At 56.2% G+C, this 13,547-nt stretch overlaps 1 protein-coding gene across 1 annotated transcript; it reads right to left on the minus strand.

Annotated features, from left to right (window-relative positions):
• Positions 1 to 2,873: 2,873 nt before the first annotated feature.
• NOTUM (notum, palmitoleoyl-protein carboxylesterase) lies at positions 2,874 to 10,322 on the minus strand (the record flags this gene model as incomplete). Its single annotated transcript, XM_084273514.1, has 11 exons — positions 2,874 to 3,216; positions 3,326 to 3,373; positions 4,038 to 4,185; positions 4,285 to 4,385; positions 4,722 to 4,913; positions 5,694 to 5,796; positions 7,216 to 7,274; positions 8,174 to 8,234; positions 9,203 to 9,298; positions 9,471 to 9,523; positions 9,811 to 10,322. 11 exons carry the CDS (start codon positions 10,320 to 10,322, stop codon positions 2,910 to 2,912), a joined length of 1,680 nt encoding a protein of 559 aa, XP_084129640.1. The 3' UTR covers positions 2,874 to 2,909.
• Between the last annotated feature and the right edge of the window lie 3,225 nt (positions 10,323 to 13,547).

The raw sequence follows: 13,547 nt of genomic DNA on the forward strand, positions 1-13,547 counted from the left end.
GGTACAACTTGCAATGACATTGTATTATTTCTCCAATAAATTGCCCAAGATCCCCTTTACAAACATTTCTGAGTCTTCTCCCTGTTACACTGCTCCAGAGGCACTCTAAGCTAAAAGTGATCCATGACTCCCAGGGATTTCTTCCTGTGCTTGTAAGGAAAGTATCACCTCCAAACATTCTTCACCTTTTAGAAATTAACCTTTGAATTAATGTTTGAGATAAACAGGCTCCACAAAAAGCCTTCCCAACTTCAGCAGCAGCATTTATACTTCCCTGTTTCCTGGTACAAACACATCTCTGGACACAGCCTGGGGCACTTGCTGTATCTACAGCTGCATCATCTTGCAGAGAGTCATCCCATGAACAAGTGATCCGTGCAGTTGTGTCCCTCGGCGCTCCCAGCTGATGAAGTTCTGGCTCCTGCCCACATACCAGCACTCTGACCGACACCATGTGCCTCCAGCCCTCCCGGGAATCCCATCTTGCTGCATGCTTTTCCAAACGTTGTCCCTACCAAAGCAGCCTCTCAATTCAGAGGCATGGAAAACGCCATCAGCACAATTTCACTGTTACACCCAGGTCAATAAAACATAACGGGCATTGGTGACCCCTAAGGCTGATCGCAGGGAGGCTCCCTGAATAGTTTTCCCACATTTCACTTCTGCTGGAAGCACTGATCATGTTCTCTTCAGCTGCTTTTTGATCTTAGATGGGTACTAAACCCATGGGCAGCTCGGCTCATTTCCTGTGCGGGGCTGCCCGCTGTTTGCTGGTCCGTGAGCAGCAACCAAACAGCTGCAGGTTTGGTTGTTTCCAGGCTCCCTCGCCTGTGAACCGGGGGATCTTACGGCCTTAACCTTGGGAAACATGTCCTCCAAGTGCAGGGAACTGTTCTAAAACTGGGCCCAGACTTCACACAGCCCTGTGCATTGTGTAACTACTTACACAAGCATTAAGCATGTGCCAAGTTGGTATTGATTAACTTTGGGAGAACGGAGTGAATTCTGCTCCTGGTGCAGGTCTGCGCAGGCCGGCTGCAGCGCGGGGCCCTCCTGGGCCTGCCCGCCTGCTCCCCGCGAAGGGTGGCTCGCTCTCTCCAGCTCCAGACACACATTCCTGGTCCCTCCCTCCTCCTCCCGTTCCCATCAAAGCGATTCTCCATGTTCTGAGGCGGGCGGGCCTGCGCGCAAGCGACTGGGGCTGCCAGCAGAAGTACGTCCGCGCCGTGTGGTGTTCTCCGTCTCTGAGGTTCCCAGTGCTCCTCTGGTGGTTTAGGCCCCGTTTCAAGGCAGACCGGGCAGCTCATCACAGAATCACAGTAGCACAGGGGTTGGAAGGGACCTCCAGAGCTCATCAGGTCCAACCCCCTGCCAAAGCAGCTCCCTAGGACAGGTCGCACAGGTCGGCGTCCAGATTGGCCTTGAATCTCTCCAGAGAAGGAGACTCCACACCCCCTGGGCAGCCTGTCCCAGGGCTCCCTCACCCTGACGTGATTTTAAACAGAAAACTCAAGGTAACTGTGTCAGAGCAGAAATACGAAGGGTCTATGGGCAACCATCCAACCCACATCTCTGCTGCCTGCAGGTATCTCACTGACCTACACCCTCAGCCCAGGGGCTTCTTTCCTGTATGTGCTCCTGTGGAGAGCCCAGGAGCCACCCGCCTCGCGAAGGACACGACTGACAGAGTCTTCTGGAAGCCACAATTAAGACCCAAGTGTAGAAACTTACACTTTCATACCCCAGTGGGAAATAGAGGGGGGGAAAAAAAGCCAAGACAGCACGTCTATGTTACATCAAACATCTCTCCCTGGAATAGGGGACGTTGCTGCAAAATGAGATCCCCCCGCACCCTAAACCACAACACACCTGACGAACACCAGTCAAGCTGAAAACGCTGTGCAAGTTTGCAACCATCAGCTGCGGGGTGAGAATCTCTGTACTTAGACCTCGTATTACAACCTCCCATCAGAGCAACAATGACAAAGCGTACTGCAAGGAGAACACAGAAGTCTAATTATTACAAGACGTCAATACCACCCTCAGCCCTCTCCCAGGCACAAGTGATCATAAGGAAAAACCCATCCAAATGAGCAGCATATACAACTTTACAAAGACATATGTATGGTTCTCTGGTCAGCCCTTATAAATAGCGTTTTACATATTAAAATAAATATGTCCACGTTGCCAAAGTAGCAAGAGGTTTCTTCCATTATTTAAAAAAAATATGTTACAAAACAATATCATTTATATTTCTTGGATTTTTTTTAAAAAAAAAAAAGTAATAAAAAAGTCATTTTATAAAATAATACGAAAAGTAAATCGAGTACAAGAGTGTCCGTCCCTAGCACGTGTCCTGGGTTTGTACATGATGACTCATCACGAGATGCTGACCTCCAGGAAGTCATGGAATCATTCCTTCACTTCTACTTGGACAAAAGAAATCCAGTGCTTGCTTTTTTTTTTGGTTTTTCTTTTTTTTTTTTTTTTCCACCACTCATCTCAAGTCTCTGATGTAAAATTCGTGGCAAGGGAAGAAGTCCTAGGTCTGGGGAAGGTTCTCGTTGCTGCTATGTATGGCTTTGCTACTCCCTGTATCAGGTTGCTTTGTGTAACACGGGAAGAGGATGTGAAGGGCCAAACCTGAGCCCTGGGGGTTGGAGGTAACGTGTTCCAGCCAAATAGTGTAAGGCAGAAATTGCCTTTTTTTTTTTTCCTTTTCCTTTTTTTCTTGACACATCCTACGTGTGTAAGAGTGTGTGAGCAGTGGGGGGGTGTGTACAGGTTGGAGCATGCATGGGTGTGAGCGTGCATCTGCCTGAATGAGCATAGGGAAGAGTAGAAAGCGCGGGAGAAGGGCTTCGACTCTCCTCCTGATCTAATCCCTCTGCCCCTCTGAAGACCCCAGCCTAGTTACCGCTGCTGAGCATCCCCAGGAGTTTGCTGGGCTCCAGGCCCTGCTGCTGTGCCATCTTCTGAACATCGAAACCCATGTGCATGAGGAACTGGATCACGTTCATCTCCTGCCCTGTGAACTGGTCCCTGATGGTGGGGCACGAGGGGTTGCAGTGAGGCCACGGACAGCTGTCGATCAGATGGATCGGGCAGCCCTTCAGAGGGGCCTTCCCGTTCTTGTTGCTCTCGTGCAGGCTCCGATCCCAGCAGTGCAGGGCACGGGGCAACGACGTCCCCTTCACCTGGATGTCTGTCCAGTGACTGCAAAGACAAAGCACACAGATTGTCTCAGTGGGGCTGGCTGCCAGCCCTGGTCGATTCCCTTACCGTTTCCCCGTTGACCTCTGGTAGGATCTGCTAAAGCACTCACTTGCGTGTAATGATCTCATGAGACAAACAGGCAGGAGCAAAGCTAGCACTGAAGGAAAAAAGGAAACATGGATTAGGTCTTGGAAGGACAAAGCAACTCCCGCTGAACAGAACTTTCCAGACTAGGTAGAGGGTGGAATTTCTGCTGCCCCTGGCAAGGTCTTTAGAAACTAGCATGATAGTCAACTGGACTGGAAAGTATCCAGAGAAAAGGGTTCCATGCTGCCTAACAGCGTGCACTTACAACAAGAGACTCCCTAATACCTGCCCTTGAGTGGAGCAAGTATGGCACATTAATCATAGAATATGCTGAGTTGGAAGAGACCCATAAGGATCATCGAGTCCAACTCCATGGACACGCTTCCTCCTCTGCTGCCTCATCAACGCTCTGCATGTTTCATGATCAACACTTTTCAAAACACCCCTGCAAGGCTGATGCCTGTGCAACAGCAAGGAGCCTCAGACTCACCTTGGAGGCAGGGGAGAAAAACCCACGTTCCTATCAATAACAAAGGGTAGTGGATAGTAGTGAAGCTGAAAATTACTTTACACCTATCCAGTAAGGAGAAAAGGCAAGATTCTTGATGGAGAATAAGAGTCACCAAGCTTACAACAACCCATTTTTGCAGGCATCTGAGAACTGCTGCTAGGATGCTGGGTAAGAATGCCCCTTAGAAATCACCTTGCCAGGTTTTCCTCAATGAAATACTTACGTCACATCCTTCAAGGTGTTTCTCAGCTCCCTACCCAGATTCTGGATGTAGAGCCACTGCCCTTCCTGAACAGGCTGGCCAGTGAGGTGTACATTGTCTACAGTTAACTGGGCCTCATCGAAGAGCCACTGAACAACGAAGACTGGACCTGGGAAGATGAAAGGTTTGGAAAAGGAATTGCTCTAAGTTAACTAGAGATACAGGGGAAACTCTGGAATATATTTTGCATCTCTGCTCTGATACTTACATCGAAGAGTAGGGTAAATCTTATATCCAAAAAAGCAATTCCACTCCTCTCCCTCTTTGAACTGCAGCTTACAGCGTTCAGGAACGATACCATTCCAATACCTGGAAGACAAAGCAGTAAGAGAGAGTGGAAGTCACAGCAGCAAATCTTAACAGATGGCCTTTCCACATCCCACTCTGCTCCAGCTCTGGCTGTAATTCCAATTTACTGACAGCAGAGCTCTTTCTTGGCTACACTGTCCCAGAGATGACAGAGCATCTGCAACTGTAAGCATTCTTACAGATGTCTAGAGTTTAAATTACTGTCTTTTCCAATAAAGTTGTTGAAAAAACACCAATGTGATAAATATTCTTCAAGTATCAAATGCAGGAAGATAGGAGGAGGAAATCTCCACACTATCCTCTCACAAAAGCCTGCTTTAGGGGACATGATTGTACCTTATCCCTCTTCTGATGGCTTCTGTGGGAGCACACGTTATGGTGTCGATACAGTCGGTCCGGCGGTACTGTTTGTTATCCAGGAACCAGCCGGAGTCTGCCAAGCCTCGGACCTGAATCCCTTGATAACCCATCTCCTCCAGCTGCTCCGCCACCCGGTCCACGTTCAGCAGCACTCCTGTCCCTCCAGCACTGCAACAGCAAGGTTAACACTGCAGCCATGGCACACACACAGCTCCCAAGGGGCTGGGCTAGCGTGCCCACCCCCCACAGCACCAACCCTCTTACACACCTTCCATCTACCCACAGGCCAACCCACAGCTACCTGAGGAGACACCAAGTCACCTCCCTGCTTGGCAAACACAGCCAGTGCTGAGCAACAACCCGACACCTCAGCAACTAACCCCTGTTCCTGTTCTTTCTTTTGGAGATGGATGCACTTTGCACCCTTGGGAAGCAGTTTGGCTGCTCAAAAACTCTTTAGAGTGGGACAAATGCAGCCTTTGCACCTTCTGTATCACAGCCCTGGGCAGGGTATGCCGAGCGTGCCACGGCGTGCTGCAAGACAGCGCGACTCACAGCACCCACGCTGGGGAAACTCTGGGTCTCTTGAATTCAGATGTCCTCCATCTGTTCATGGGAGGTCTGTGGCTCACGATGTGGGCATGGAAGGCAGCATTCTTGATGCAGGGAAGAATGAACACATCCCTTCCCCTTGCAAACTTTTAACCCTGTCGGTGTTTTGGGTTTTCTCCTAAGCAAACCCGGACCAAACGCTGAGGAAATAACGTTTCATCATCCCCTGTGGTACCACTCAAAGGGAGGAAACTGGGGAGGGATACAGGGTTTGCTGTGTTTGTGTTACCGTGCTCCTAGAAGAAATTTTTCAGGAGCTGCTGAGACCTCCTCCCTAACAGCTTCTCACTGTGCAGCTCTCCTGGCTTCACCACAAGAAACCTCACGGATACCTACCTGCTCCCTGCTAGCAGCAACACTTTTGCAGTGCTCAGACCTTTTCCCACCAGCTCCTTTATAACCTCCTGGATGATCAATGCTCCCATGAAGGCGTATTCATCTGGAAGAGAGAGAGCTCAGTGTCAACAAAACCATTCCCTCTCCAGGCTGGGATTTTTGCTGTCTCTCCACAAAAGCTGAAGAACCTTACGAAGGGATTATGAACCTAAAGCCAGGCTGATGTTCTCCTCCAGTATCAAGTCCATCAAGTAAGAAGAGATATTCTCCCCATGCAGCACCTGCTTCCCTTAGAGAAAGTGAATGGGGGACACACACACACAGAGTGCACAGTAACATGAGTGTTACCTTCCCACAGCAGTGCTTAGGAACTGCTCAGCTTGGAGAAGGAAAACAGGGCAGCAGGTGCTGGGACCTTTTCTCTATAGGCAAGGTGTAGGCACACCTTGCTGGAATCTCAGTTCCAACTCACTGCATCCCTTCTGTCCTGATTGATGAAGCCAGTTCAGACGAGCCATGCTTCACAGAACCTTAGAGCCACACAGACCTCAGCACCCCCTGAAGGCAGCTGCACCTGCCCAAGTGTATCTGCAGCACAGAACAACCCTGAGAAGCAGCTCTGAGGAAGTGAAAGGGTCCCTCAGCGTGACAAGGGTGTACCTGTGGTATCCACCAGCCATCAGCTTCTCAATGCAAGAGTTAGTGATGAGTGGCATTGAGTGACACCATGTCTGGTGTAAGACAAAGAAAAGAACTATTGCTCTTCTGCCTTTCCACACCATGGAGCATCTCAGGCCCAATTCTTCTCTTCACAGCAGTGTCTATCAACAGTAATTCCATTCTACTCAAAGCTCTTAATGAACACATGGGAGAACTATGGCCCTGGTGTTTCCACAGACATTACTGCACCCTAACACCAGTCCTGCATAGGCTGGGAAACCCAGAGAACTACACACAGCAGAACAGCTTATTTGTGTGAAATCTGGCTGAGCTGGGGCAAGGACTGTGTTACCAGGTGCCCAGAGCTCCTCATCAGCAAAGTCACCACCTAGACCAAGACATGGTGTGGAGATGAGCCACTCACTCCTCATATCCCAGAGAAACCTGCAGACACCGTTACCCCGAGGCGGCAGCTCCTCTCAAACACCCTCCCAGCAGAAGCCTGACAGCAGAGTCACTGCACTTGCCTCTCAGATCAGCAAACCCAAAGCCACACACAGCCAACCACGGGCCCTCAGCTACACCCTTTAATCTGCTGTGTGCTGGAACCTGGAGCTTCATCTCAAAGGCATTTCAGTCCTCTAAGGCTGGCACACTGCATCAGTGTCCCAGCGGCTCTGAACCGTGTCACAACAGCTTCAGCTAAAGAGATCAGGATGTTTTATCTGGAAGTAGCTTGATATTCCTTCCCGCCCTTCAGCAAGGAAAAGCCTGTTCTTCGTTCACATAATTTCACAGAAGTCTGGCCACATCCTCTAACGTGTGATGTCTGGGGCAGCAACAGCCCATCAGCAACACTCACTTTTCTCGGACTTGGAGGAGGCACCACTCCAAACATCACTTGAGCAATAGGGGATGAATCTGTAAGAGAGAGCTGTGTGAGTACTGATGTTCCTTTGACATGCGAGGAGGGGTGAGGCTGGGGTCAAGGAACTGGAAGAGAATTAAACCCTGGGGACAGGAAAAGGGGAGAGCTTCTTGTTCACTTAAGACAACATACCTTCTTGTGCACCAAGCAATTACAACTGCCTCAGGTTTTTCTGCTGAGCACCAGTAGTTTTACTGAGCTAAATCAACAAATAAAATGTCTTTTACCGGTCTGATTGAGGCACTGAGCTCAGTGGCCAGAATGATGGGCCAAGATTTTGCTCTCAGCTGTCCCACCGATACGGTGGGTGACCTGCCACAGGGAAACTCTCTCTCTCTGTCAGTTTTTTGCATGAAAAATGAGAAGAGCTTGTCCACACCGTGTAAATGCTGACTGCAACCACTGGAGGTTTCTGCAGGAATGAGGTTATCACCCCTTTTTTGTCTCCAGCTTGCAGAATGCAGAGTAAGATCCCTCTCAGAATTCAGCTTTTCCCATACAGATGCACATATCAACTGGCACCTTTCTCTTTTCTGTTCTTTGATCTAGGAGAGCTGCTCCACATCCTTCCCAAATGGGCAAACGTTTAACATACACGTTCTACCAGCCCAGCACTCACAACAGGATTTGCCACTTGAGGTATGTGAGAAGGCTCCCCAGGCTAGCCCCAGTTTAAATTCATTACATCACTCCACAACTCCAAGGGGACTGGGCTGAAGTTCCTCCAGACCTTCCCAGTGCTACTTGTTAAGAGAGGTGAATTAGGATGAATGAGGAAACACACAAGTTCCTCTCATGAGTGTTAGTCTGCCCTTGCAGCACTCCTGCTGGCCTAAAAGGCAGGAGATGCTGCTCAGGTATAACCCCCTCTCCCTTCGCCGTCCCTCCTTACACCATGTTTGCGTTCCACCAGTGGGGATTCTCTTCTGGCTGTGATGACAGGATCCCTGTTCCTGCAGATGGGCACAAAGAGACAAGGAGTGTACAGGTGACAGTCTGTGACTTCAGGGAAACCCTGTGAGCCTCATGCAGGGTCTCTGACCATGCGGAAAGCAAATGTCTGTGATGAAGAACACTGGCAGGGGAAGTGGAAGGAACATGCCCAAATTTGCCCTTAGGCTGGGGTGACTTTCAGAAGTTGACTCACACCAGAGGTGAAGCCTGTCCAGAAGAACCTGTGACACATGCTTAGCACACAGCACTTCCCTGGACACCAAGTCCCAGCCAGTGCAGTTACAGGATCTGTGTGTATGGCAGGGGTTTAGGTGCTCAGAGGGCACTGCGAGTGAAGAGAGAAGCTCAACACATCTGTGCTGACTCAGGAGCCTGGTGGTGCAGAGCGTGGGCATCGGGGTGCCGACTCCCATCTCCTGCACGGCACAGAAAGGTGCTGCAAGTACTTGATGTGGACACACCACAGGCATGCTTCCCCCCAGGGAATCACTGCAGCTGGTGATGACGCTGCACAGGTCTGACGGGGGAAAAGGTGGGACTGCAGAGCTCCAGGTGAAAGCCCAGCCAGCCAGCCCGACTTCTGCCTGTGCACACAGGGCCCGTCCTGCTACAGGCAAACCCAACACCCTGGGCAATGAGCGAGAGGAAGCGCATCTGTCCTGACAGAGCTGCCCAAGCACGGTTCTTCTCAACCCAAAGCTCTGTGGAGACCCCAGCGGGTCCCTGGGTAGGTGCAGGCACCGGACATCACCACTGCACGTTGGCCGGTGCCACACACCGGGGCCAGCCGGGCGCACACCGGGGCTTGCCTAACGCGGGGCACGTGTTCGGGCATCCTCTGCCAGGAGCCCGGCTGCTGGCACGGCAGCCACCACTCGCCTGCGAGGCTCCCCATGCCGTGGGCATCTGCCCGGCCCGGCCGTGCTCCGTGGCCGTCCCCGTGGGGCAGAGGGGGACACACACTCACCCACTCGGGTCGCGGGCCACTCCCGTGAGCTCATGAGCCGCCGCATGGTGTCGTAGCGGGTGTCGCAGTTCTCCCTGTTGAAGCAGTACCACCCGCCTGGAGAGAGGAAGACAGGGCTCAGCCGCCCGCCCGGCGCCGGCAGCGGGGCCCGCGGGACGGGGGCCGGGCCGCGGGGGATGGGGGACACGGACGGCGGGAAGGGGAGCGGGGGGGCGCGGCCGAGGGGAGGCGGCCCGGCGGGACCTCCCGCTCCCCGCCCGGCGCTCACCTTCCAGGAACAGCAGCCAGCGCCGGCTGCCCTTGGACTCCTTGAGGTAGTAGCTGAGGACAAACGAAGAGGCGTCGCGGCGTCACCGGGAGCCGGGCCCGGCGCGGTGCCGAGCCGCGGGGCAGCGTGGAACGGGCCGCCCCGCCCCGGCGGGGGCGATCGCTGCACCTGTCGCCGCCGCGCCGCGCGCCGCCGCGCGGTGGCGCCACAGCCCCTCGGGGGGAGGGGGGGGACGGACCCCGGGGCGCGGGGAGCGCGCGGCGGCGCGGGGCCGGGGAAGCCGGCGGGCGGCGCGCGGGGCCGGCGCGGCGGGCTCGCGCGCGGCGGCGCGGGGACTCACCCGGCCGGGCTGCCGTCGTTGCAGGTGACCGAGGCGTTGTGCAGGAGGTGCAGGCGCAGGTCGTGCGGCAGCGCCTGGGCCGAGCAGGGGTAGAGCGACTGCGCCAGGCTCTTGACCTGCGCCATGAAGCTGTCCATGTTGCCCTCCACGGCGGTGAAGTCCAGCGGGAAGCTCTCGGCCGCCGCCGCCGCCTCGCCGCGCTCGCGGACCGCCGGGCCCCGCCGCCGCCAGCCCTTCCTGCCCTCGCCGCCGGGCCCGGCGTGCAGCAGCCCCAGCAGCAGCAGGAGGTGCACGGCCGCTGTGCCCATCGCCGCCCGCCGCCACCCGCCGCTCGCCGCGGCGGCAGCCAGCCCCCGGCGGCGGGCAGCGCCGCCCGCGCTCCGCCGCGCCCCGCCGCGCCGCCCGCGGGGACGGGGGTCGGCGGCGGGCGGCGAGGACAGCGCCGGCGGCGCGGGCTCGGCGGCGCGGCTGCCGGCGCAGGAGCCCGCCGCCCGCTCCCAGGCGGCGAGCATGACAGAGGGGCACGGAGTGCGCGGGGAGCGCGCCGGGGGCGCCGCCAGCCCGGGCGCCGCGTGGGGCAGCAGCCGGCCAGCCCCCGCCCTGCCCTGCCCTCCGCCCCCTCGGAGCGAGGCGGAGGGAGCGGGGGGTCTGCGCCGCGCCGCACCGGCACGGCGGGCCGCTCCGTCGGGGCGCGCCCCGCGCCCCCCGCCGCCGGCGCCGCCATCGCCGCCCCTGCCGGCGCCGGGGCCGCCGCCGCGGCCGGCGGCGCCCGCCAGCCTCGCCCCGCGGCGGGGAGCGCGGGGCGGTCCCTCGGCGGGGCCGGGACCGGCCGTGGGGGGTCGGGCCGCGCGGGCGCGAGGACCCGCACGTGGCAGCCCCCGGCCCGCGCAGACCCCCCCCCTTCGCCCCCCCAACCACCCCCCTGCCTTCGCCCCGATCCCCCCCGCGGCCGCGACGGCGGCTCCTCCCCGGCTCCACGTGGGCGGCGCTGCCCGCCCCACCCCGCGGGACGTGCCACCCCCGCGCCCCCCGCCGCCGCCGCCGCCGGTGCGGAGCCTTCCCCCTCCCTCGGCCCCCTCCCCCCGCAGCCCTCGGGGCGAAGGGATGGGGCGACTGCCGCCCCGGGCTCCAGCCAGGCCCCGGCCCGCCAGGAGCGGCGCAAAGCCGGGACACGGCCATTTGGCTTGGGTCGTCGGTGTCCGGTCCGCGTAGGCGCCCACTGGTGACCGGGGCGGGCATCGGGGCAGAGGGGAGCTCCTGGCCAGAAGCCCGGGCTGCTTTCGGAGGGACACCGGGAGCGGGCTGTCCCGCAGCGGGCGGGAACCTGCGTCCGGCCGGCCCGGGCTGCGGCGGGGCCCAAGCACCGGCCGAGCCGCCCCCGGCTCGGTCCCTGCCCGGCGCGGCGGCCCCTCGCCCTGCCCGCACTCCCGGGCGCCGGGCGCGGCTCCCTGCGGCGGGCGGGGGGCCGGAGCCTTCGTGCCACGGCGGGACTTCGCCGTGCTGCTCTCGGCAGCTCACGAGGGTTACCCACCGCCCCCCACCCCCCCCAGCCGGGACGTCTCCAGCGATTGCAGGGAGAATCCCGGGGCAAAACCCACGCTGAGTCCCAGCCACCACCGTGCCTGTCATCTGGGGGAGCCAGGAGCGCCGCAGAAACGCTGCCCTCATCACAAAGCTCGGTATTAAAGCCAAGGGAAGGCTGTGCTTCAAATCATTCCATCCTCGTGTGGGCACCAAACCGGACAGCTCACGCCCCTCGACAGCCCTCCAGAGAGGAGCAGGGAAACCGGCTGTCCTGACCAGGAACTGGGATCTAGCTGGGGTCAGAAAGCAGCGTGACCTTAAGATAACCAGTTGGAGGGTTGTCTTTGTTTTGAGGAGCACGAGTTAAGGCTGTCCAGCTGCTGCAAGTACATTTTTACCTCTGTGCGTTTGGATTCTGCACAGGTCCCCTCAGCTCTGAATCTCCCACGTCTGTAGCACATGGTTTCCCAGAATCATAGGGGTGGGAAGGGACCTCCAGAGCCCGTGGGGTCCAACCCCCTGCCCAAGCAGGGTCCCTAGGACAGGTCGCACAGATCGGTGTCCAGACGGGGCTGGAATCTCTCCAGAGAAGGAGACTCCACACCCCCTGGGCAGCCTGTCCCAGGGCTCCCTCACCCTCACTGTGGGAGCTGTGATGGCTCTTCTGGCTTGGATTATTTTTTTTCATAATCTTTCACTTACTCTTACACAGTCCCAGTCTAATCCTGTCCCCAACCAGATTTTTAGCTCCAAACATTACCTCTTATTTAAGTGCTGATAGTACCAGCAGCCTCTTTAAGCCAGGAATAACCACCCAATTGAACAGATCCCTCTGCACATGCACCGCGCTCACCCTGATGTATTTGTGGCCCCAGCACAGGTCTGAACCATCAGACCTTTTCCTACACTGGCTCTAACATCCCTTCCTTGCTGGCTGTGACCCGTATGAGCAATTGATGACTGGACCAGCCAGAGCAGGTTAGAGAGCCTGTCTGGCTGCCTGAGCAGGGGTGCAGCTGGAAACCGGTTAGTTTGTGCAAAGTCTGAATAGATGAATCAGTGAGTCCTCAAGAGTGCTTCAGGATCACTGGAGGAGTCAGCACAGACAGCTCCATGACCTTGTATTCCACTATCTGCAGCAAGAAAAGAGGCTGGGTAAGAACTGCCTCCTACTGCGTTAGAGAAAGGGCTGCTGTTCATCTTGCTGCAGCTGCTGTTCATCTCTCCTGGGCTTCTGCTCACCCTGGTTTCCACGCTGTGTCTGTGTGGGGAGGTCTGGAGGTGCTGGGCTCTGTAACATGCTGGTGCCTTAAGGGCTGACTGAGTGTGAGGTAGCAGTGAGGAGCCTCAGGAGCGATGCATGCTGCAAACCTTTGGGCCTTTGTCCGATGAGGACAAGCAAAGAAAACTAAATTTTGCCTGTCCTGGCTGCACTGTGTGCCCTTCAGGGGCATTTCTTTCAGAGCAGTCTGTCCTGTCATCCTTCCAAATCCCCAAAGCTTGGCGGTACCTCTGTCACGAAGGGGCCAGGGGGCTGTTGACAGCGTAAGGCTGTGTGAGGTTAGTGCATGGCACCCCGTGTTCTGGCTTCCAGGCATTTCAATCCGGTGTGTTTTAACTCTTTGACGTACAGAACTTGAGAGAACATCAAAGTGCTGACAGATCTTGGGGAGTTTTACTGTACTGTCCCTCAGCAGGAGAGGTTCACCAAGTTTTGGTCTTTGGCTAAGAGCCACCGTGCGTTGCACAGGTTGGGCTCACATGGAAGGAAGCTCAGAGGGAGCGGTGGGAGAGCTGGAATCTGGCCTCAGGCACTGATGTTTGGGCACTTTTGTTGGTGGGAGTAAGGCACACAGGAGGCCAGCAAGAGATTTTTATTGTTAATGAGATTAATGGTAAGGGAGATGCTGCTTTCATTTAACACCTGTCAGAAGGAAACACCCTGCATAGTGCATTCCAGTGTGTCCTATTGCAGCTCTGTATGCTGAAGTAGATCAGACTATGGTATGCAGTAGCAAATGAGGCAGCTCTGAAATTCCCTAGTACTCTGCTGGGATCAAGGCAGCTCCAGGATGTGCCCTTTTGATGTTTCTCTCTCAGAAACCACAAGGGTTAGGCCTGGCATCCCAGGGAGGGATGCTGTAGGTATGCTTCCCCTTCCTAGCCAGCTCTCACGCTGCACAGCAGCAGCTCTGCGGCCCTGGCTCAGTTGA

This window comes from Gallinula chloropus (genome assembly GCF_964237585.1).
Source record: "Gallinula chloropus genome assembly, chromosome: 20".
Taxonomy (NCBI): domain Eukaryota; kingdom Metazoa; phylum Chordata; class Aves; order Gruiformes; family Rallidae; genus Gallinula; species Gallinula chloropus.